General features: G+C 37.7%; 1 protein-coding gene, 1 long non-coding RNA gene and 1 pseudogene across 3 annotated transcripts; 1 reads left to right on the top strand and 2 right to left on the bottom strand.

Moving 5' to 3' along the window:
- Positions 1–424: 424 nt before the first annotated feature.
- On the bottom strand, positions 425–15,626 carry LOC113050495 (protein flightless-1 homolog). Its single transcript, XM_026213498.1, has 30 exons — positions 15,444–15,626; positions 14,534–14,644; positions 14,352–14,423; positions 13,846–13,926; positions 13,553–13,638; positions 12,865–13,026; positions 12,628–12,731; positions 12,360–12,535; positions 12,000–12,157; positions 11,820–11,904; positions 7,288–7,435; positions 6,985–7,118; positions 6,685–6,897; positions 6,313–6,492; positions 6,132–6,214; positions 5,966–6,040; positions 5,792–5,875; positions 5,545–5,716; positions 5,356–5,460; positions 4,682–4,873; positions 4,388–4,576; positions 4,150–4,289; positions 3,510–3,714; positions 3,199–3,353; positions 3,041–3,101; positions 2,802–2,930; positions 2,606–2,712; positions 2,112–2,217; positions 1,948–2,013; positions 425–1,821 (listed from the first exon to the last, which is right to left on the bottom strand). The coding sequence occupies exons 1-30, from the start codon at positions 15,504–15,506 to the stop codon at positions 1,687–1,689; spliced, it is 3,777 nt and encodes a 1,258-aa protein (XP_026069283.1). The 5' UTR covers positions 15,507–15,626; the 3' UTR covers positions 425–1,686.
- A 743-nt stretch (positions 15,627–16,369) lies between these two features.
- LOC113050490 (uncharacterized) lies at positions 16,370–18,430 on the bottom strand. Of its 2 annotated transcripts, XR_003276774.1 has the most exons (4): positions 18,022–18,430; positions 17,827–17,900; positions 17,210–17,724; positions 16,370–16,531 (listed from the first exon to the last, which is right to left on the bottom strand). It is a non-coding gene; the product is annotated as an uncharacterized LOC113050490 (long non-coding RNA). The 2 variants fall into 2 exon arrangements; XR_003276773.1 differs by lacking the exon at positions 16,370–16,531 and having other exon boundaries at positions 17,020–17,724.
- A 527-nt stretch (positions 18,431–18,957) lies between these two features.
- LOC113054413 (guanine nucleotide exchange protein smcr8a-like) lies at positions 18,958–21,181 on the top strand (annotated as a pseudogene).
- The last annotated feature ends 156 nt before the right edge of the window (positions 21,182–21,337 follow it).

Raw genomic sequence — 21,337 nt, 5'->3', positions numbered from 1 at the left:
ATTTGGCTTTTGGCCTATTTTTAGCTCATGAAACAATGTACAATATCATTTTTTTAAATAATATATTGACTTGATATATATTTAAATAATTTATAATAATTACCAAATATTAAATGTTCTTATCTTTGTTACTCTGTATTGTTTTACATCATTTTCCTTTATAACACAAATTAGCATTCCTAAAAACTTCCTGAAAATACATTTCCTACAGCATGGCTAGATTACAAGTAAACGATCAAATTTTTTAATTTCTCAATTTTTACAAAAATGTTATTGTTGACTACAGTCATTTGCTCAACCACTTATTACGAACCCCAAATTATCTTGCCCCGAGTAATATACACAGTGCACATGATCCGACTAATATTCTTTAAACCCCATAAATGCATGCATACAGTGACAAATACTCCACAAGAGTCATACAGAAGTGCGATGAAACTTTATTCAATACAAAATACATAAATAGAGCATCTGCAGGTGAAATCAGTGGCAGAAAATATTTGTACACAAAAAAAAAATACATTTATATATGCATACAAAAAAAGCTGCGGTGACAAATAGAAACAAAACAGGGCAACTCGCAGTCAATTGTATTTTACCTCCACCAATCCCTTTTATGTGCAGCCATAACACATTTGATAAGCATAATTAAAATAAGAATATTTATTTCCTTGGCTAAACAATTTTCCCTGTCCAAGTTCTACAAATATTCAAAAAAAACAAAAAAAAAAAAACTATCAAGTAGTCCATACATAGGACCATACCCTTTTCTTGTTTTTCTTTTAAAAAAGAAAAGAAAGAAAAAGCACAATCTGTGATCTTTGACATGGTGCCAGATAAATAGCTTAAACAGCCTTCATTTGTGAAGACCAAATCATGGTATCACTGTTGTACTACTACAGATCCTGTTTTTAATTAAAATCACTGGGTTCAAGCCAGTTATCATCTGCATTGGTATAGATGTATGGGGCAGTTTAAGGGCATAAAAGCATTAATTCTCATGCAGACAAGTAAATAACTGAAATAACATCCCACATAAACTGTGCAATTCATTATTCCATCAGCATTGACATCAGAAATAACATCCCAAAAGTGAAGCAGTAAAACAGATCAAGCTGATGGAAAGAAACATTTAAAGGCAAAAAACAAAAAACTGGTGTTATTCACCAAATCAGCATTTTAACTGGGTGACATCTGACTGAAACAGACAAAGGTTTTGTGCTTTCAATAACTGAAAGCCTTGGCAGAATAGTGTAGCCTAAATCAATGATATGAAGAGTCGTTTTTAAAATAACCACTGTAAAATTTAGAAAATGTAAACAGGTAAGACAATTCACTACACTTGTGCAGCCAGATGGTTAAAAAATGTTGACTCTCCCTCAACAGATACGTTCTTCTTAAAACATCCCTTAAGGAATACAGCATTTGATCTCTTGAGGTAACGCTTACCTAAGTGCTGTATCATTTAGACTCTTCCTTTGATTTTAAATCTACACATCAATATAAAATTCGATAATATCGCTTCATTTAGCAAATATATATATATATATGTGAGCTTTTTAAAGAGAGTGATGCAGTGCACAATAATAATGGAAGGTGTGCTGTAAGTGGTGTTGTTATCTGAACCCTAATGCTCATTACTGTATTCAGACAGACGGTGTGTGAGGTGTGAAGTGCGATGCTGATTTATGCAAGTGTGGTCCTGAAGGCGCTCCATGCGTGGAAACAACGGGTGAAACAGTGAGGCTCGTTGCCCTTGCGCACCAGGCGCAGTTTTCTTGGGTGCTCTGTTTCCTTGGACCTCATGTGCTGAATATAGACCTGATTAAAGAACGACACAAATGTTAAGTAGACACAAGACAGGCCAGGAGGCAAGTGTGTATGTGTGCAAAGATTAAAAACAAAGTGCTGGTGTACAATAAAACTACCACTCAATGTGTCACTGACCTGACAAGCCTTCAAGCTCAGTTTAATCTCCACCTGGCTTGTCTGTGTGCCTACCCACATATAAACCTGTAAAACAAGCAAACAAAAAAAAAAGCTCAGCAACAACAACAACAAAAAAAATCACTGCCAAGAGAATCTTTTTTATTGCATGCATGAAGCTCTACCTCTTTCCCATTGTCCAAAAGCATGATGTCGTCATCGGCCAGGTCATCCTGACAGAAGTCGGAGCACTTCTCAGATATAGCAAAGTAACCCTTCTCATTGGAGCACCTGAGACAAAATGACAAATCTATTATTACCTCAAAAGTGTCATTTATTCCTGTGATGGTAAAGCCGAAATTTCAGCAGTCACTACTTTAGAGTCACATGACCCTTCAGAAATCATTCAAATTTGCTGATCAAGAAACATTTCTTATTATAAGCAATGTTGAAATCAGTTGTGCCATTTAATAATTTTGTGGAAACCATGTTAACTTATTTATTCTTGAATGAAAATTTCAAAAGAACAGCATTTATTTGAAATAGAAATCTTTTGTAACACGTGTTTGCAGTCACATTTGCAGAATAAGAGCATTCACTTCTTGCTAGAAAAATACCTGCCTCCAAACTTCTGAGCAGTGGTGTATTTAAATAACTTGAACTGCAATGAAATACTCACCTAAAGAGTCTAGCGTATTTCATGTACTCTGCGTCTTCATCGTATGACTTCTGTGAGCCGATGCCAACCCAGAAGAAATTTTCTGGCTCTTCTCCTTCATTTATCACCTGAAGAAAAGCGAAAAAAGAAAACAATAATTGTTAAAGAAAAAAATAAGTACAAGATGTAATGTGCATGTTTTGATTTTGGTATGAACCTGTTTGCTGTAGGTGTCATCAAACATGGTGTTCATGATGTCCTCTGCCAGTTTGGCTTCATCTGGGTCTGCTGCTCGGCCCACCCACGTGTACACGATTCCCTGGTTGTCTGTACTTTCAAATGGCACCTACACAAATAATGTTTGAATCATTAACTGTTTATAAACCACTGCAAGTTATCTTTATTACTATCTGATGATTTATAATACATGCTACATTAAAGTACATTCATGTTTACCTTCAATATGAAGCAGAATTCAGAGTTGAGGTTACTGGAATCTGTGGCTATTTGAATAGTCCTAAAAACGCACCAGAAACACCAAATGTGTCATTTTTTAAAAAATTTTAGATAAAAGATGAAAATATGCTACCTGGACAAAACATAAATATAGTTACCTGGTGCATAGCGCACTTCCATTTGTCCGGATGTGGTATAAACTTGGCTGCACACTGTCCACTTTTAGCTTCCTCTTGCCTTTGTGGATGATGAACTTCCTTTTGAAATGTGACAAGAACTTCAGATTCTCCTGCTGCTGGGTCATCCGAACAACCTGAAACATACACAAGATGATGACGACGTCTTCTTTAAAAAAAAAAGTTAATGCCATAACATAAGAAGGATTACACAGTCAATGTAACATGAGTCACTACAACAGAATGAGGATACATTTCATAACATGCACAATAACCATGTAAACATGTGATACCTCCAGTTTGCCTGGGAACAAGCTCTCAAACTTCTTCTGCAGGCTGAAAGTGAAGGTCAGCCAGCCCATGTTGGAGGCCTCACGGCCCTGCCAGAAGTAAACCACACACTGGAAGTCTTCCTCAGGCTGTTTGTCCTCATCTTCTCCTTCTCCTTTCTCTTTGTCTTTCTCCTGATCATCCTCATACTCCACTGGCACCCAGTACCTGAGACAGACACAAATATCCCATTATTTAATTGTAACATCTTCAGGTATCTAAAACATTAGTTATTTTTATACAGAACAAATCGACACCAGCACACTGAGGATCAGATTTAATGGAAAGGGTGTGCTGTGTCTTTTTTTTTTTGTCTAATGCAGGTGTTCTCCACTTTCCTGTAGATTTGAGCTCCAATTCTAATTAAACAGAGCTGAACAAGCTAATCAAGGTCTTGAGGATCAATATAAAGTGACAGGAAGGTGGGATTGAGCAAGGTTGGAGCTCTGCAGGTAAAGTGGACCTCGAGGGCCAGAGCTGAGAACCCCTGGACTAATGATTTCACTTAGTTAACAATCATTATTCTGTCCATCTGAGAACTGATGAACATTACCACCCAGCTGCAATTCTTGCAGTTATTTTTAGTGAAACCATTTGACCAACCTGCAGAGAAATACGTAGCAATCCTGAGTATAAAAGTGTCCAAATTCCTCCTCTGGTAAACGGGCAAACTTCTTCCCCTCCAGAACAAATCCCTCCATGCCATCCAAATCCTCGTTCCACTCCTCGATCATCTGCTCCGCCTGTCAGAGTCACAACAAACCCACAAAGATACTGATTTTTACAGAACTGTAGCAGAAAATGAAAGGTTGGGATTAAAGAGCTGTTAAAGAAGTCTTACCTCTGTGAGAGGCATTGCTGGCTGTCTAGGAAGGAACAGAGCTGTTAGGTCAGCTTTCATCTGGTCCTTCTGCTCCGCATCCTTCTTCACCTTTCCAGTCAAGCCCTCTTTTTGCTTCACACTCTCTGCGTTCCTGGTATAATCCACCTTCAGCACGTCATCCCAGTTCTTGAACTTGGATTTGAAGACCTGTCGAGTGTAACATGGTATTGGAGCAGGAATTGAAACAATTCTTTTAAAATGCAGTTTCATTTAAAAGGAGGACTGTAAATGTTTTTATTTTTTCAATTTTACCTGGCACTCTGTGCCCTCCAGATTACGGATGACCACAGCATGTTTTGGTCGATGGAGGATACTGCACACCTCTTGGCCCAGCTTCAATGCAGCTGCCCTCACAAGACGTGGGGATTTACGGCCGATCCAAATGAAGACATCAGACCAGCAATCTAAGATGTAGACACCTTTAGTGTCTAAAAGACCTTGTACCTAAAACAGCAAGACATTCCACTAGTTAAATGTAATCAGGGACGATACCATACTAATAATTCACTGATAAAAAATAAAAAAAAATAAAAATAAAATAGTAGTAAAAGAATTTTGTTTTTTTACATTTGAGATAAATAAATAAATAAATATATATATATATATATAATGCATATAATGCATATATATATATTCAGGGACAATACCATACTAATAATTAACTGATAAAACAAAAGACTAGTTGTAGTAAAATAAGTTTTTTTTTTTGTAAATTTATTTGAAATTGTAAAAACTTATATTGTTACAAAAATTTGAAACTTGATAAATTCATTTCTATCCTTGCTGAAAGAAAGGATTAATTTCTTTGTTTATAATTATTATTAATACCAAACATTTGAATGGTAGTGTAAACTCAAATGATTTTAGAAGCATTAAAAACAGAACATGGAAATGACAAATCACAACCGTCTAAACTCTGCATTTACCAGTCTTTGCTCTGGAACCACATCTAGTTTGAGCTTGTCCTTGTGCTCCACAGAGAGTTTGTAGTTAATCTGAGGAAGTTCAAGGTATCCCAAGCCCAAACCAACCTAACAGACCAAGAAAGTACAAAATATTTTACAACATGTGGTTTTGGAAAGGAATGCACAACAAATAATAAACCATTCCCTGACCTTATAGATTTTGGGTCGGACAGGAGTGAAGTCATCTGGGATATGTTTCTTGATTTCCTCAGGCTGCCCGCCAAGAATTTCCCAGAATTCTGGAGGTTCTTGATTGTGCATCAAAGTTGTAATCTCTGCTTTGCCTTTTCGCTCATTTTTGTTGATCTTCTCAGCAAATAACCTATAAATAAGACAGGCACTACTACATATCTGAACCACAAGAGGGGGGAAGACAGCTTATTTGTTTGCATCTTACCTTGCTTTTGTAGTAGCAGCAAGTGTTGCATTGCCTCCTCTCCAAACAAATATTTCAAGACCAGCGTCCACCAAAAAGACAAACCTTAAAATTGAAAAAAAAAAAAAAAACATTAATCAGATTGAATCACTCCCACCATAGTACATAACAGAGCAAAAAGCGCATTAAGCTCACCGAGGATCGAGTGAGGATGCTTTCAGAGGCACCGACTCTAATTTGATGTTCTTTTTCCCATAAACCCTGTACAACCTGCCCAAAACACAAAACAAACAGGATTAGTGCGAGTCACACCAGGGATAAGCTGGAGAAGCTGTCCTGGGTGTTGTTTTCGGTGGGGCACCTGGTTGGGTATTGAGTATCCTCTACAGAGTAAAATCCACTGGCAGTTCCACCCTCAATATAAGAAATCTCATTGTTGAACACCTAAAAAGACACATTTCAGAAAAATATAGCTGAGTATATACTGATAAAACAGAAACACATCGTTTTGTGCAGAAAAAAAAAAAGTTGGTTTTACTGACTGCAGTGAATTCTTCACTCTCGTCTCCCATCTCCTCTCTGATAGTCCTGCACTCCGCTCCCAAATAATTACGGAGGTTGACAGCATGGATGGCAGAGCCGGCTTTCTTATCAAGGGTAGCATTGTGCCCGATCCAGTAATAGATCTCCCAGTTCAGGGATCCACTGTCATCTAAGAACGCCTGTAGAAATACATTAAAAAGCATTCAATGAAAGAAATGATGAAGACTGAATGCAGATCTCATAAAAAATTTCAAAAACAAAATTGCATTATAGTACATTTCATCATCATGCTCATTTAACAAAAAAAAAAAAAAAAAAAAAAAAAAAAAAAAGAGCAAGAGAGAGAGAGAAAAAAAAAGTACAGGCCTGACCTTGAGAACAATGTAACAGTCTGCCTCGTAGAACTTTCCATGGAAGGCCTCGTCCACCTGAATGGGTATAAAGTTTTCTATCTGCCAAATGGTAAGACCAGGGATCTGCCCCACATCCTCCAAGAAGAACTCCGAGTAATCCAGCGGAGGTTTCTCTAGCTTCTTGTCCCATCGTTTGGTTTTTAGATCAGAGTATTTCAGTTCTCTATTCTCCTAAAGATTGTGAGAAACATAAAGACCTGGAATGTTTTGACGTGTACCATTATAAAGATTCCACCGTGAGCTCTGCTGTTCTCTTACCTCGATGGATTTGTTCTTCTCCTGAGTCACGTCCGACATTCCCTTCAGCACCTGTTTAGCCTGATCATCCTGGGTCGAGTCCTTGCGTCTCCTTAGCCTCATCTTTCTGGCCATATGATCTCTTGGGGTATTTCCTGCATAAAACAAACATCATATTGCAATTTGAGCTTCATTACAGAGTTATAGTTTGTTTTGTTACTTCAAATTCAGCATATTGAGCCAACAACGGTTAGGTAGGTGTGAACAATAACAACAACAACACTATTAGAGAGAAGAAAAAAAAAAGACAAACATATATTGTACCTCCACCAGCTGCTGCCACAGTGGCTGGAGATGCACCAGCCAATCGCAGTTGGTTCTGCAATGAGAAGTCTATGTTGTACCACTCAGCTGTCCGGTCCACTGGTTTAGGGGGCATTACTAGATTTGGATTCTCCCGGACATCCAAAACCTAAAAAACAATCAGAGATTGTTAATAAACAAATTTATTCAGCATTTATTAATCATTTTAACATATGCATGAGTGTTTGTGGCTTTACTCTTAAAGGGGTCATATGATGCGATTTCGGTTTTTCCGTTCTCTTTGGAGTGTTACAAGATCTTGGTGAATAAAGAAGATCTGTAAAGTTGCAAAGACTAAAGTCTCAAATCCAAAGAAAGATTCTTCAAAGTTAAGACTGCCACGCCCCCCAAAACACGTAGTGTAAACACGCCCCCACATATCTACATCACCATGTGGAAATATTTGCGTTATGCTGCCCAAATGTTCACGCAAAGAAAGAAAGCGTGGTTTCAGTAACCACAGTTAGTGTTGAAGCAGTCATGTCAGGGAGATGCTGTGTGTATCTAGGTGAAAGCTAAAGCACTTTATTGGGTCTTCCAAAAGTAGATGCATTTAGAAATCTTTAAGATTACTACAGTACAGCAACACATTTTATGGATGACCGTTTCGTGAACCTAAGAGAGGAGTTCATTTTGACTTTGCCACGAAAACCTGGCGCTTATGAATCAGTTACAGTAACTATGTTTTGTTATCAGTTTGAGTATTTGCTATTGAATGTTCAAATGCAGAGTTTTGTATCAAGGTAAAACAGCAGCAAAACTTGAGAGCTTGTTGGTCTCAATGTGAGAACTTGTCATATTAACATTTGTATTTGTGAACTGAAATTTTTACTCACAGCTCTGATGTGAAAAGCTGAATCTTTCAATTTGCAAACACTGACAATGATCAAAAAACCCGTGTTTTGAATTGGAAGTTGCAGATTACATATTTACTTTTGCACTTTGCTTCAGTTTTGCTGCACAGTGTCAAGTCGGCACTCTCAGATCTGGCAGTACAAGTTCAAATCTTAGTGCTTTGACTTTTGCAGTATTCCTGTTGCAAAACTAACTTGTGCACTTGTATATGTAGACGTGAGAGAGCAGAGCTGGGACCGGGCCTTGGTGCAAATTAAGACATTTTATTGGTCGATGCCTGACCAATCAACAACTCCACCCATTGCGACTTTATATTTTTTTGTGTATCAGTTATTTGTAAAACACAGCGAATTATTTTCATTGAATATCCTTAGCTTTTAGGATTTTAAGACACTGCACTCATCTTGTAATTCAGGTATTATCTGGTAGGCAAATAATGCAACATCTTTCATATGTATATCCCATTACATATTGCAGAGTAAACTCGCTGTACCAGAGCAGCTGAGAAACAGTTGAGACATGCTTTGATCTCACCGCCACATGCTCATGTGGTTCATGGAGCTATCAATAGTTTCAAACAAATCACACTGTCAATATGTTTGAATGGGATTGATCGGGACAGATAGCATTCTAGTAATTATTAACACATAATGTGCTTTGATTGTGCATGGATAACTATGCTGACTATGCTTTAAAATAGCATTTTATTCTGGGGAATGAAACAGCATTAATATGTTCTCATACACCTTGGCAATCAAATGTGACCAAACACCTTAAGTGCAACTTTTAACCAATAAAATAACTGCACTACATTTTAGCTTAGTTCTGTTTAGTTAATTTGAAGAGATTTTGGCACTAAATAAGCGCAAATGATCATGATCCATGAATGGCCATTTAAAAAATAACATTTTCTAATAAGCTTTTTATTTATATTACAATTAGTGTAGTATTTAGGGTTAAAATAGAGAAAATGTTTATAAATTCCAGTGAAGAGAGGCAAATTAGAGGCATTTGGTGGCCAGAAAGATAATATTCATATGTAATGTCATTTGATAATCATTAGATGGCCTTGTGGATATTTAATAAATACATGTATTTAGCTTTTTAGGCTGTGCTTTTTAATGTACATTTAGACATTATCAAACACTCTATTCTTATAAAAAAATGTAATGTTGCATTTAAAAAGGTTCATTACTGAACAAGCAAATTAGGAATTTAACCCAATAAAGAAGTTTAAATTCATTTTACAAATAACAAAAAACAGAGTTATGTTGCAACTCTGATGCAGCGATATGCAGTGGGATATACATATGAAAGATGTTGCACTATTTGTCTACCAGATAATATCTGAATGACAAGATGAACCTATGAAATGAAAATAGTTTGCAGTGTTTTAAAAATAACTGATACATAAAAAATATCTTTCTTTCTTGGCAAGTCGCGATGGCTGGAGTTGTTGATTTGTCAGGCATCGACCAATAAAATGTATTAATTTGCACCAAAGCCCCGCCCCCAGCTCTGCTCTCTCACATCTACATATACAAGTGCACAAGTGAGTTTTGCCACAGGAATACTGCAAAAGGAGTAGCAAGAGTCAAAGAGCTAGGATTTGAACTTGTACTGCCAGATTTGAGAGCTACTGATTTACCTTCATAGTTTTGGGCACACCCATGCATGTGTGTATGAGAAAGAGAGAGAGAGAGAGAGAGAGAGAGAGAGAGAGAGAGAGAGAGAGAGAGAGAAAGGGGTGAGGGGTCACACAGTGGAGTCAACTGTCTTAACCGTCTGAGGCTTGTTTACTGCAAACTCATAAGAGCTTCCTCACGCCACTCTGTTCCCCTTTTGGGCTTGAACTGATGGTAAAACTAAGGACATTATTAACTGTCTTTACATTTATTTTGAAACGTGAAGCTCGCGATTATGGAAAGGGGCTTTTCATTTGCGACAAGAGAGATAAAAGCATCATATGGCCCCTTTAAGTACGTACATAAAAACCAAATGCTACCATTTAAAAGTTTGAGGCTGGTAAGATTTTTTGTAAATGTTTTTAAAAGAAATCTCAGTAACACTTTCTATGAAGCCCGTATTTATAATCCATTATAAGGGTATTCTTAAATCATTATAATGAATGCATAATGCATTATAAAAAACCTTAGTTGTTGTAACATCTCATGAATATTCATCATTCTTTTTATATATTATAATATTTACTTATTTTTCGTTATAGCTTTTAAGAGTATGATTATTTATAACACAAACACGTTGCATCCACATTTACATTGGATTATATTTCTCATAGTTATAAATGTATTATAAGTCTCATATATTGCAATTTTTCTGATGCTACTTAAAGCGGTCAAAGACCACTTATTAGTAGAAGTAGTAGTAATAATAATAATAAATGATTTTTTTTTTAAACAGCTATAAGATCAGATATCAGATCAGATGAATGTGTAATATGACACATTTTTTGTGAACTATTTTTATTGTAATATCAGTTTAATTATTTTAATAGTACCCTTTAGACAGCTGTTTATGAGTAAGGGGCCGTTCACATATCGTGTCTTTTGCGCGCTCATTTTCGTTATTGCCAATGTAAGTGCGCGGTATGCGCGCTCATAATGGAAGCGACGTGGTCGAGACGCGCTCGTTTTTTTCAGGCGCGTCCGCACCGCATCGAGTTAAAAAACATCTCAACTTTTCAGAGAGCCGCAAGCGCACCGCGGGTAATGTGACAAGAACTAACCAATCAGCTTCATCCTTTCCTGTAACAATGTTGAAAGCTCAGCCAAGATGAAGGAACAGCTGACCATAATTGTATATGGATTACCATTTTGAAATAAATTTAGTAGCAGTGCTACTGCAAGTGATTTTTAGAGCTGCAAATCCATTTATCTTTTGCTGAAATTTCCGCGTTCCATGGAGAGAGCACGTCATGGTTGCTTAGCAACGGCAGATGCCTCAGGGGCGCAACCGTCCGAGCGCTTTGGAAAGAAGGAGAAAGCGGCGCGCCTAGTGTTTTCCACGCGTTTTTAGGGGCGATATGTGAACGGCCCCTAAGTCTGCAACTACATATCAACTAGTGGTCATTAGAGTATTAGTATGTCTGCTATTGTAAATATATGCTAACACTTTATTTTGATGGTCAACAAGATGGTCTATGTCTTTGCAAAGTGTGTTTGCGAGTAAGTCAGCTTATTCTACCACACTAGATTCAACCATTCTTGAGCATACCAATACTCTAATGAGGGTTAGTTGGCATGTAGTTGCAAAGTTGCTAATAGTCGATTGATTAAAGGGACCATTCCAAAGTATTATGAATTCATTAATGATTTAACCCTTATGATGTTTTATAAATACAGGCTTCATAGATGGTGAAACTGAAACCTCTTATGCTCAGCAAGGCTTCATTTATCTAAATCACAAACATAGTAAAAGCAGCAATATTGTGAAATATTACTACTAATTAATATAACTGTTTTTTAAGTTATAGAAGGTTCAAAAGAACAGCATTTGTTTGAAATAGGAATCCTCTGTAATATTATAAAAGGAAAACAATCTAACTGGCCCCAAAATGTATTGTAAGTAATAACAGTAAGAAGAATCTTTTTTTTTCATTTTTAATAAATAGTTCATACCTCCAGGTCAGTGAGGAAATGAACAGCCTCTGGTAATGTCACAAGGCGGTTCTTGTTCAAAACCAGCTTTTTTAATTTCCCACACCTGAACAAATCAAAAAGCCACATATTAATAAAAAATATAATATACATTTGTTTCATAAATGATATCCAACTACCAATAAACAGTCAATTAATCACCTGCAAAGTCCCTCAGGAACAAGCTCCAAATTATTATTTGCAGCCATGAACTCAACCAGGTTGGACAATTTTCCTACACCAGATGGAAGCCCATCAAAATCGATTTTGTTTGAGTTCACATACAGCTTCTTCAGCTTTGACAGCTTGCAAATGGCAGACTTCATATCACATTTAACGGGGGAGAAAAAAAAGAGACAAGATTACCAACAAGTCAATCAAATATATCAATGTAAGCTAAATGTGTTAATGTGATGAAGCATTTTCTCCTGCACATGCACAAAAGCACTTTCAAGTCCCAACTACATCTGATAAGTGCTAAGTTCAACTAAGTTTTACTTTATATGGCAATGAGGGACTTACAGGCAGGGATGTGAGCTGATTCCTAGAAAGGTTGAGCGTCTCGAGTTTAGTCCACTGATCTATGCACAGTGACAGTTCAGATATCTGATTGCTGCTCAGATTGAGCCGTTTGAGATTAGTCAGCGTATACAAGCATTCTGGTACCCGAGTCAGATCATTGCAGGACAGGTCCACATCTACACAGAAACACAAAAGATTTCTTATACATGGAGTTACAGATACTGATGATTGTTTTACAGACAGCAAAGTAACACCCCTGGATCTCTACCTGCTAGGCTGGTGAGACCCTCCAGACTCGTGGGCATGTTATTTTGAGTACGCTGAGTGTTCCTTAAATGGAGGGTTTGAAGGGCCACCATAGCAGGTAACTGCCTGTTACCACAAAGGCACACAAGCGAGAAAGAGTTTAGAGGCAATGCTGATAACACAACGATGTCATCTGATTTGGCAGAGTACAAACTGCACAGACAGAAATAAATCAACTTGTAAAAAACATCCGTCTTACCTCAGCTGTGCATGCATAAGCGGATTATTATTGAGTATGAGGGTCTGCAATTGGATCAAGCGTCTCAACTGAGGAGGAAGACTGTCCAAATTATTGTCACTTAGGTCCAGGTACAGCAGATCGGTGAGGTTAATGAACAGCTGATTTGGAATGTTATCAATGCTGTGAGAAAGAGCAAACATCAGAGATGAGTATCAGATTACACGAGTTCACAGAAATCCATGGGTAAAGCCAATATGAACTCAAAATGACAAAGAAAATTATGATGGGGAAAAGTCATGTAAATATCCTACTGGCATTTTCATAATAAACAATTTTTTTTTTGTCATGTTTTTTTTTTTTTTTATCAGGTAAAAATTGTGGATAAAAATATTATCATACTTATTCAGTAAAATCACAAACATTTGGAAATGTCAAGGGCCTTCAAATATATTTGTGGACAAAATGCGAGGGGCGTGAAGGTAGAAAGGTTGAGAACCACTGATGGATGGATGTTGCATTGGGTTTTATTTCAGCATCTTGCGAGAAAAATGCAGGCACAAAAAATGCATCCTTTGACTAGGCCCCCAAACCCTCCCCAGGATCTCTTTCAAAATACCAGATAATAAAAATAAAATACAAGTTTGTTTCAATGAGTAATCATTATTCCTCACTTCCAAGAACAGGAGTACAAAATAGAAAGACGAACCTATTGTGGCTGAGGTTTAAGACTAACATGTTCTTGGAGTTCTCCAAGTCCCGAGGGATTTCTGTTAGTTGGTTGTAGCTCAGATCCTGAACAGAAGAGGGAACAACACACCTAAGCACACATATCTTTTACCATAATACAACACACAATCTATGACAAATTCACTGATCGGGAGTCGGGACACAGCCCTGTTTACATAAAATTGAATCATGCCTGTAATTTTGCACTTAACTGAGATATATATACTTCATCCACCAGAGAGAGAAATGAACACACAGTAATTCTCTACATACCAGCACAGAAAGATCATCCAGCTGAAAAATATCATCAGGAACACCAGAGTTCTTCAGGCTGTTTGCTCTAGCCACAACCGCCTGCAGCAAAATAACAAGAGCACGTGAAATGCTTGTCAGAACATTTCCAACAAAAATGTGGAAAATAATGCGGTGTTAATTCAAAATGCATTTAAAATATTTGGGGTCAGTAACATATTTTCATGATTCTCTGATGAATAGAAAGTCCAAAAACAGCATTTATTTGAAAAATAATATTCTTAAACATTAAACAAAACATTACAAGAAATATTTTGGAACATTATAAATGTCCTTATTGGCTTTTTGTTTATTGCATACTTGCTGAACGAAAGTACTGAATACTTTCAAAATAACAACACTATAAAGGTTCTGACCCCAAACTTTTGAACGCTAGTGAATGGTACGTTAATATTTATATATCCTTATGTCAAATGTAAGCAGAGGAACATGTGATTGACAGAGCATTACGACATATTTCACATTACCCTCAGGTTGGGAAGACTTGACAGTTCTCCATGCAATGTCGTCAGGCTGTTGTGACTCACGGACAAATGTTCCTGATTTCACACAAAAGAGCAAAAAAAAAGACCCAAGATTGAGCATTAGTAAGTTGACAGTCTAATTGCGAAATATGAAAATGTGACTCAGCTGTGTAATTGACAATCACCAGTTTCTGCAGGGAGGACAGCTCCTCTGGAAGATAGCAAAGCCCTGTTCTGTTCAGCTTCAGCCACCGCAAGCTGGTCATAGACTTGACGTGCTCAGGAAAATAACCCCCCTGTGTTCAACAGAAGAGATACAAGTATTAGTCTCAGATCTGACCATCATGAGTCAGTTTTTGTGTAAGTGAGTTGGCAGTTTTTGATGTATCTGCTACATTGATGTAATCTTCCAAACAGTACGACTTGCCTCTTTCTGAAGCTTAAAATTGATCTCAAACAAGCTAAACCTGGTAGATTGATGTCACTTCAAGGCAGAAAAGTTATGGGGTGTGTTTGCTATGGCAACAACATGAGCCTAAGCTAGAAAACTTGCATGATGTTCACACAGTCGTGTCAAGAGGAGTACACCTGCCTTTACATTCAGACTCACAGAGCCTCAGTACAAAGGTACTCAAGCGAACCAACACGCTTGAGAGCTTGTGTAATGTAATACCGCTTAAGAAAATTCTCTTGTAAGATAATTATGCATTGAACATATTTAATGCTAAAAATCTTCTTTCTCATGTTCATACTGATGAACTCTAATCTAAAAGAAGCTGAAGCATGTTTGAAATCAAGTGCGTCAGCAGCGCAGTTCATTTATCGAGGCCAGATGCATTATAGTGTCACCAAACACATCTGACTGGCTAACAAACTTGTAGTTACTTCCTTGCTGTCACACAGCTTGACTAAGCGACAAATTCTGACAAGTCTCAAGCTAACGCCCAGTGTCCGTAAGCTAACACGGTTAGCGCTGCTAGCTCACCATCCCAACTGTTTTGACACGCTAACTAGCCTACATCACTTTCCTCGTTTGAGCGGATGATTTATTATCAAAACCCAGTACAAACAGACGAATTAAAGCAGAATCCTCACCTTAAAGTCGTTCCCACTTAGATCTACTCCCCTGATAAAGGGGAGAACTCCGGTCGCGGCCATGTCTAGTTCAGGATATGGCAGCAGTCACAGCCCGTTTCTTTCTGTTTTGGCAGCGGCTGCTAGAGGATCAAACACTCCCCCGCCCTCCGCTCACATGGTACAGCCCACTAACTACTCAGCGTCACCTACCACAAAAAGTTTATTTCTTTTTCGTTAAAACTGCTACTTAAACCCTCCCAAAACGTGCTAAGGAACACCCTACTGCAGTTGACTCAGAACTGACGCATTACTGAATCATGTGCAGAGCAGATACACTGACAGGGCCTGGGACAAAGATGTGAGGGGTTGAATGGCTCTACTGGGATCATGGGCTCCCCTCAACCCTAGGGGCTGTCACAACATTCCCAGTTATTCAACCTGGACACAAATAATTTGCAATTTATGCTACTGAATCCATAACATTTACATTATATTTATGCATTTAGCAGATAAAAAAAAAAAGAAGAAAAAAAAAGAAGGGGAGAGTAACAAAAGCAATTAATCAAAGTGTCAAAAATATATAAAGTATATCTAATAATACTTACAGATGTAAATGTACTGCATTTTAACATATTTACTGTAGTACTAACAACAGGAAACTTATTGTTCTTTAGTATTAATCACTATAATGTATAAAAATGGACAAATTATGGAATTTAAAATGCATTATTAACTTTATCCGATAAATCTTTTAGTTCAACATTTTATATGTAGTATACAGTAAATGCCAGATTGTGTGATACTGCTCTAGGTCTTGCAATATGTAAACAATTTACTCATGAGAATAAATTACTACACACACACACAGACACACACAAATATGTTTTACTTTTTATTATACATACAAATAATTATACATATAATAAGATTGATTTCATTAATATGCATATTTTTTCTTTTTTTGCAAAAACTGCATGAACCATTTATTTTCATCTGCCCTGTGGACAGGTTCTTGGTCTTTTGGCAGTGTAAGGTTTGTTTGAGGTAGTTTCTGGCCTTTTAGTTCCCAGGATGTCTGGCATCATTTCCTCCAGAGAAATCTTCAGCTAAATAAGTGTCAGGAAATGAAAACTATTAGCAAAAAAAAAAAAAAAAAAAGGACAAAATGTAAGAAATTATTGCCATTGATATATTTACATATCTTGTAACTCATGTAAAACAATCCCTAACTGTTGTTTTCTTCCTCCACAAAATGTAGCTCAATGGATCACAATCAAAGCCAATTGGGACATACTTGATGTTTAATATTTGGCCTAGATTTTGCAGCACAAAACGACATAAATAGAAACCAAGCGACTGACAAATTGTCAAAAAAAAAAAATGGCACACTTGACTTTAATATATTTTAAATGTAATTTATATTTCTGTGCTGGTAAAGCTGTATTTTCAGCATCATTACTCCAGTCTTCACCTTCATTTGATGCTCAAGAAACATATCTTATTATTATCTTATGTTGGAAAAGGCTTAATATATTAAAAGAAACTATAAAAACATTTTTATCTGGATTTCTGATTAATAGAATGCTTAAAACACCATTTATTTGCAATAGAAATCTTCTGTAAAATAAGAAATAGTCTTTGATCAATTCCTTTGCTGAATAAATCTTAATTTCTTTTTTCTGTTTTTTATACTGACTCCAATATATATATGCATGCATCTTCACAGCTTTAGACACTGTTTATCATGGTGCACTGAGGTTCATAACAAATCTTAAAACCCTCACTCATCACAGGGTGTTGTCTGCTTGGGTTGGCTGGTCTGCGTTGTCCATCCGAAGACAAAAAACACTGGCATGTTTTGATTTATAAATCTATCCTGGGTTTACTTCATTCCTATCTGTGTACATACATATTTAAAAAGTATGCTTGTAGCTATAGCCTCCGGTCACAGGATATATTTTTACTGTGTGCTCCAGTGGCACGTACTGAATTGGGGAAAAAGACATTTAAATATGCTGCCCCCTCTGCCTGGAATTGTTTGCAAAGTACATTGAAACTGAGGGAAGTGGTTTCGTTGGAGACTTTTAAAGTAGTTTCAAATGCTTTGGAGAATGAATCATCGGGTTGTTAGATGTTTTGGCTAGTTATGTATTGATATTGAAATTTAATGGATATGCTTGTGTGAGTATATGTGTATGTATTGTTGGATGTTATTTGTTATACTCAAACGTGCTGTGTCTGTCAGTCTTGGCCAGAGCGCTCTTGTAAAAGAGATTCCTAATCTCAATGTGCTTCTTTCCTGGTTAAATAAAGACATCAAAACAGACATCATGATAAAGTTTATATATTTAAACTTAATTAGGTAGCCTATTATGAGAAATAAATAAATATAACTTTTTACCTTTTCTGAAAAGGCTTTGAATTCAAGACTCAAGAGATATGTCCTGATACAGATGTGATGCTTGCAGCTACATTCTGTGGGAGGAAAACACGATCAGCAAATAAAGAATATATGTACTACTTATGTACAGCTTTCTCAGTAATTAATAATAAGATAATTATAATAATTACTAGACCAAACAGGTTGTATCCTTACTCATACAATTTGTTGTAATAGCCTTCACTGTAGATCACTGTAAGTTACACCCCGGACAAAATAAATAATAATAACAGCATAAAACCATGAAAAGCTAATTGAGATAAAACATATATAAGCTTAAACGTAATGTCTTTGAATATATATATATATATATATCTGTAAAATTTTAAATTAAGTGCGAACACAGCAGACGAATCATCCGTTATCTGTAAATACTTCCAGTTCCGCCTGATGAGAATTGTCGTAAAAAAATATAGTTAAAGCAATGTGTCAGAATCTGGTTGCTGTGTTGTGTATTTTCCCCAAAAAAATTAAGGAACTAAAAACAAATAATAATAAGTTAAAATAATGATTGTCATATATAAACGAGTCTTGTCCTACGATATGAAGAATAGTATTTCTCCCCTTAAACAACCACACAGCGCGTCATAACAAAATGCATTGCCTGCGTCTCACAACCTACTTAGACACCTACCTAGGCAGCAATATTACGGAGTCGTAAGAGCTTTCCGAGTCCGCTGACTAGAATACACTAACTGCTGTCTAGGTAGGGAGCTTACTAGGTTTTTGACAGCTTCAGCTACTTCCTCATCAGGACAGTCACATGGGAAGCTTACGATCGTTTAAATATGGCTGCTGTTAGAGGATGTTAGTCTGTTGAGCGGCTGGAGTACAGCGAAACAGCTGTGTCTTCGTTTAGATTTGTTATAGAGATGCCGGATTATAAATAGGTTGTATATAAGCGGCGACGATTGCTAGATGCATCAGTTTTTATGAAGGTGACGTTAAAATGTCAGTCAGGCTGGAGAGCATCGTCTTCAAGCTCATGGATATCATATCGTGATCTGGCTTCAGTGGACTAAACCAGCCGTGCTGCAAAGACAGAGAGAGAGTCCTCAGTGCACAGTGTGTTTATCGATTTTGCTGCTTTCAAAATGATCATTGTTTGAGATTCTGAGTATGGAAGCATAATTCAGCTGATGTCTCTCTATATACTCCGAGAACATGATTGGCTCTCCAGATGTGTGGCTTTTACCAAAGAAGATGACTTTGGACTCGTTCTCAGATCCATTCTCACTTCCAGAGGAGTTTTCAGTGCCTTTGTTTGCTCATGCTGCCAATGCAAATCCCTGGACGAAGACATCCTATGCAAAATTCTCAAAAGATTTCATACTCATCTCTGAATTTTCAGAACAGGTTGGTCCTCAGCCTTTACTCACCATTCCCAATGATCCCAAAGTGTGTGGACATTTGACCTTAACTACTTCTCACTTCGCATCATGTCTGTGGACTACCAGGCGTCTTTTGTTGGGCATCCTCCTGGCAGTAACTACCCAAGGCTCAATTTGTGGAGGACTCAAAAGTTGTCCTGGGTGATTCCAAGGAAGGGGCGTTCGCTTACGTCCATCATCTGACACTGTACGACTTGGAGGCCCGTGGATTTGTGCGCCCCTTTTGCATGGCCTACATTTCCGCAGACGAAAGGAAGATCATGCATCAGTTTCAAGAGCTGTCATCCGAGTTTTCCAAGGCTTCCGAATTTCTCAAGTCAGGCAACAGAAAGCTTTCGCAAATGAACTGGAAAAGAAACTGAAAGACCTAGAGTACACCAGATCAGTGCTGCACAAAGAGGCTGAGCTGCAGAAAATGAACAATGGCTGTTATTCCACACAAGCTATTGAGAAGGCAAATGAATTGGCCAATATGGAGAAGTCTATCTATGAACACAAAGATCTGCTGAGGCAAATAACATCTTATCCTTCCAGAAAAAAGAAAGATGTCAATTTTGTACAACGCGAGACAGAGAAACTGGCTGACACAAGTGTATTGGATGAAACACCTAATAGTAATCCTTCTGACATTGCAGATAAAACTGTGGAAACTGAAAATGATATTAGAAAGTCCTCTTATACGCCTCAGCTCATTAAGGGCAAATCTGCGAAGTGCTTTGATAAACGCTTGAAAACGATGGAAGAGCTCTGTGACGCCAGCCTTTTTCACCAAACTCTAGAGCAACTAAACATAATTGAGAAGTCTTTCAGAGGAGATCTGTGCTTTATTTACACTAGCCAGATTGACAGGGCTCTTGTGGGCAAACAGAAAGTTACCAGTTTCCTCTTTGAAGCTGAACGCGAATGGGAGAACGAAGTACCCTTAAAGAACTTCAGTATTTCTTCCAACAATCCAACAGTCCCCATTCTGAACTTAACTGGCGAGCCGCTGAGTCTGGAATCATACACAAGCTGCATAGATATAGATCACATTAAGCCAGGTGTGGAGTCTATTGAAGGGCCTCCTGAGTCCAGTTTATCTGACATTACGCAGGAAACCTCAGAGGCCGCCGACACAGAGACCAAAGGGAGTTTCAGTAGTGACAAGAGCATTGAAGCTTTTGGAGGTGTCAGTCCTTCCAGTCTACAGGCAAATTACTTTGATGGTCTCGAAAGAAAGAGCAAGGTATCCATTGCATCACCATCTGAAAGTGCATCCAGCTCTGTTGCTGTCCCACAAAGGATGACTGATGGGAATCTAGTCCTGATGGATGCAGCCTGCTGTATTGGACAGGAGGGTTTCGTTTTTGAGGAACCTTTACCTGAGCTTGCTCAGGAGTGCTGTGGCGACACAGTGGTGAACGAGAACCTCTGTCTCTTCTTCAGGGAGACCCTGCCTTACAGATGGACTACATTTTGAAGAGTCAGCCCTTGCAGAGAGCCCAAACATGGGACTGACTTTTTCTAACTGAACACTGGCGTCTTCTTCGGAGGAGGTGGCGAAAATTAATATCGAAGACGTCTCGGATAGTACAAGCTTTATGAGCGCCTCCACAAGTTCTGACCGTGCTGTGGTCTCGTTCACCTACGGCAGTGCGTTGACGCTAAAGCAGAAGAAGAAAGCTGGTCACAACGCCCTTCGATTCATCAGGCAATATCCATTTGCTCAGCAAGCCATTTTCTGCCTCTTTGTGCGCGAACGCTTGTTATTTTAGTGACGAGGGCACGGTGAGGAAGCTAGTTCAATGCATGTTGTTTTTCGTTCCCAATCTCGGAAAGTACGTGAAACCGTCCAGCCGTGGCTTTCATCGCCATTTCAGCTCACCGACCTGCAGAGATGGAAACTTATTGGGTTGCAGAGTATGTTGCGAAAAGCTGACCTGTAGTCAATCAATAATTCAGTATCTTAGTTTCAAAAGTGGTCAAAACCAGTGTATTTGTTTTGCTTGCAATGCTTTAAATCAGTAACCAAAAGTGCAGTGTTTCATTATTTTCTCTCTCTCTCTCTTTTTTTTTTTTTTTTCAGAGCTGCCTCTCCAGCT

Source organism: Carassius auratus, chromosome 3, assembly GCF_003368295.1.
Source record: "Carassius auratus strain Wakin chromosome 3, ASM336829v1, whole genome shotgun sequence".
Taxonomy (NCBI): domain Eukaryota; kingdom Metazoa; phylum Chordata; class Actinopteri; order Cypriniformes; family Cyprinidae; genus Carassius; species Carassius auratus.
The sequence above is the reverse complement of the archived record's forward strand: the minus strand, read 5'-3'. Positions and strand labels throughout refer to the sequence as shown.

Coding starts and splice junctions, on each gene's coding strand:
- LOC113050495 (XM_026213498.1), bottom strand. CDS start 15,506: ATGGCCGCGACCGGAGTTCTCCCCTTTATCAGGGGAGTAGATCTAAGT. Junction 13,027..13,552: donor TTAAACCTCAGCCACAATAG/GTTCGTCTTTCT, acceptor TCTTTCTCACAG/CATTGATAACATTCCAAATC. Junction 3,354..3,509: donor TGTTCCCAGGCAAACTGGAG/GTATCACATGTT, acceptor TGTATGTTTCAG/GTTGTTCGGATGACCCAGCA.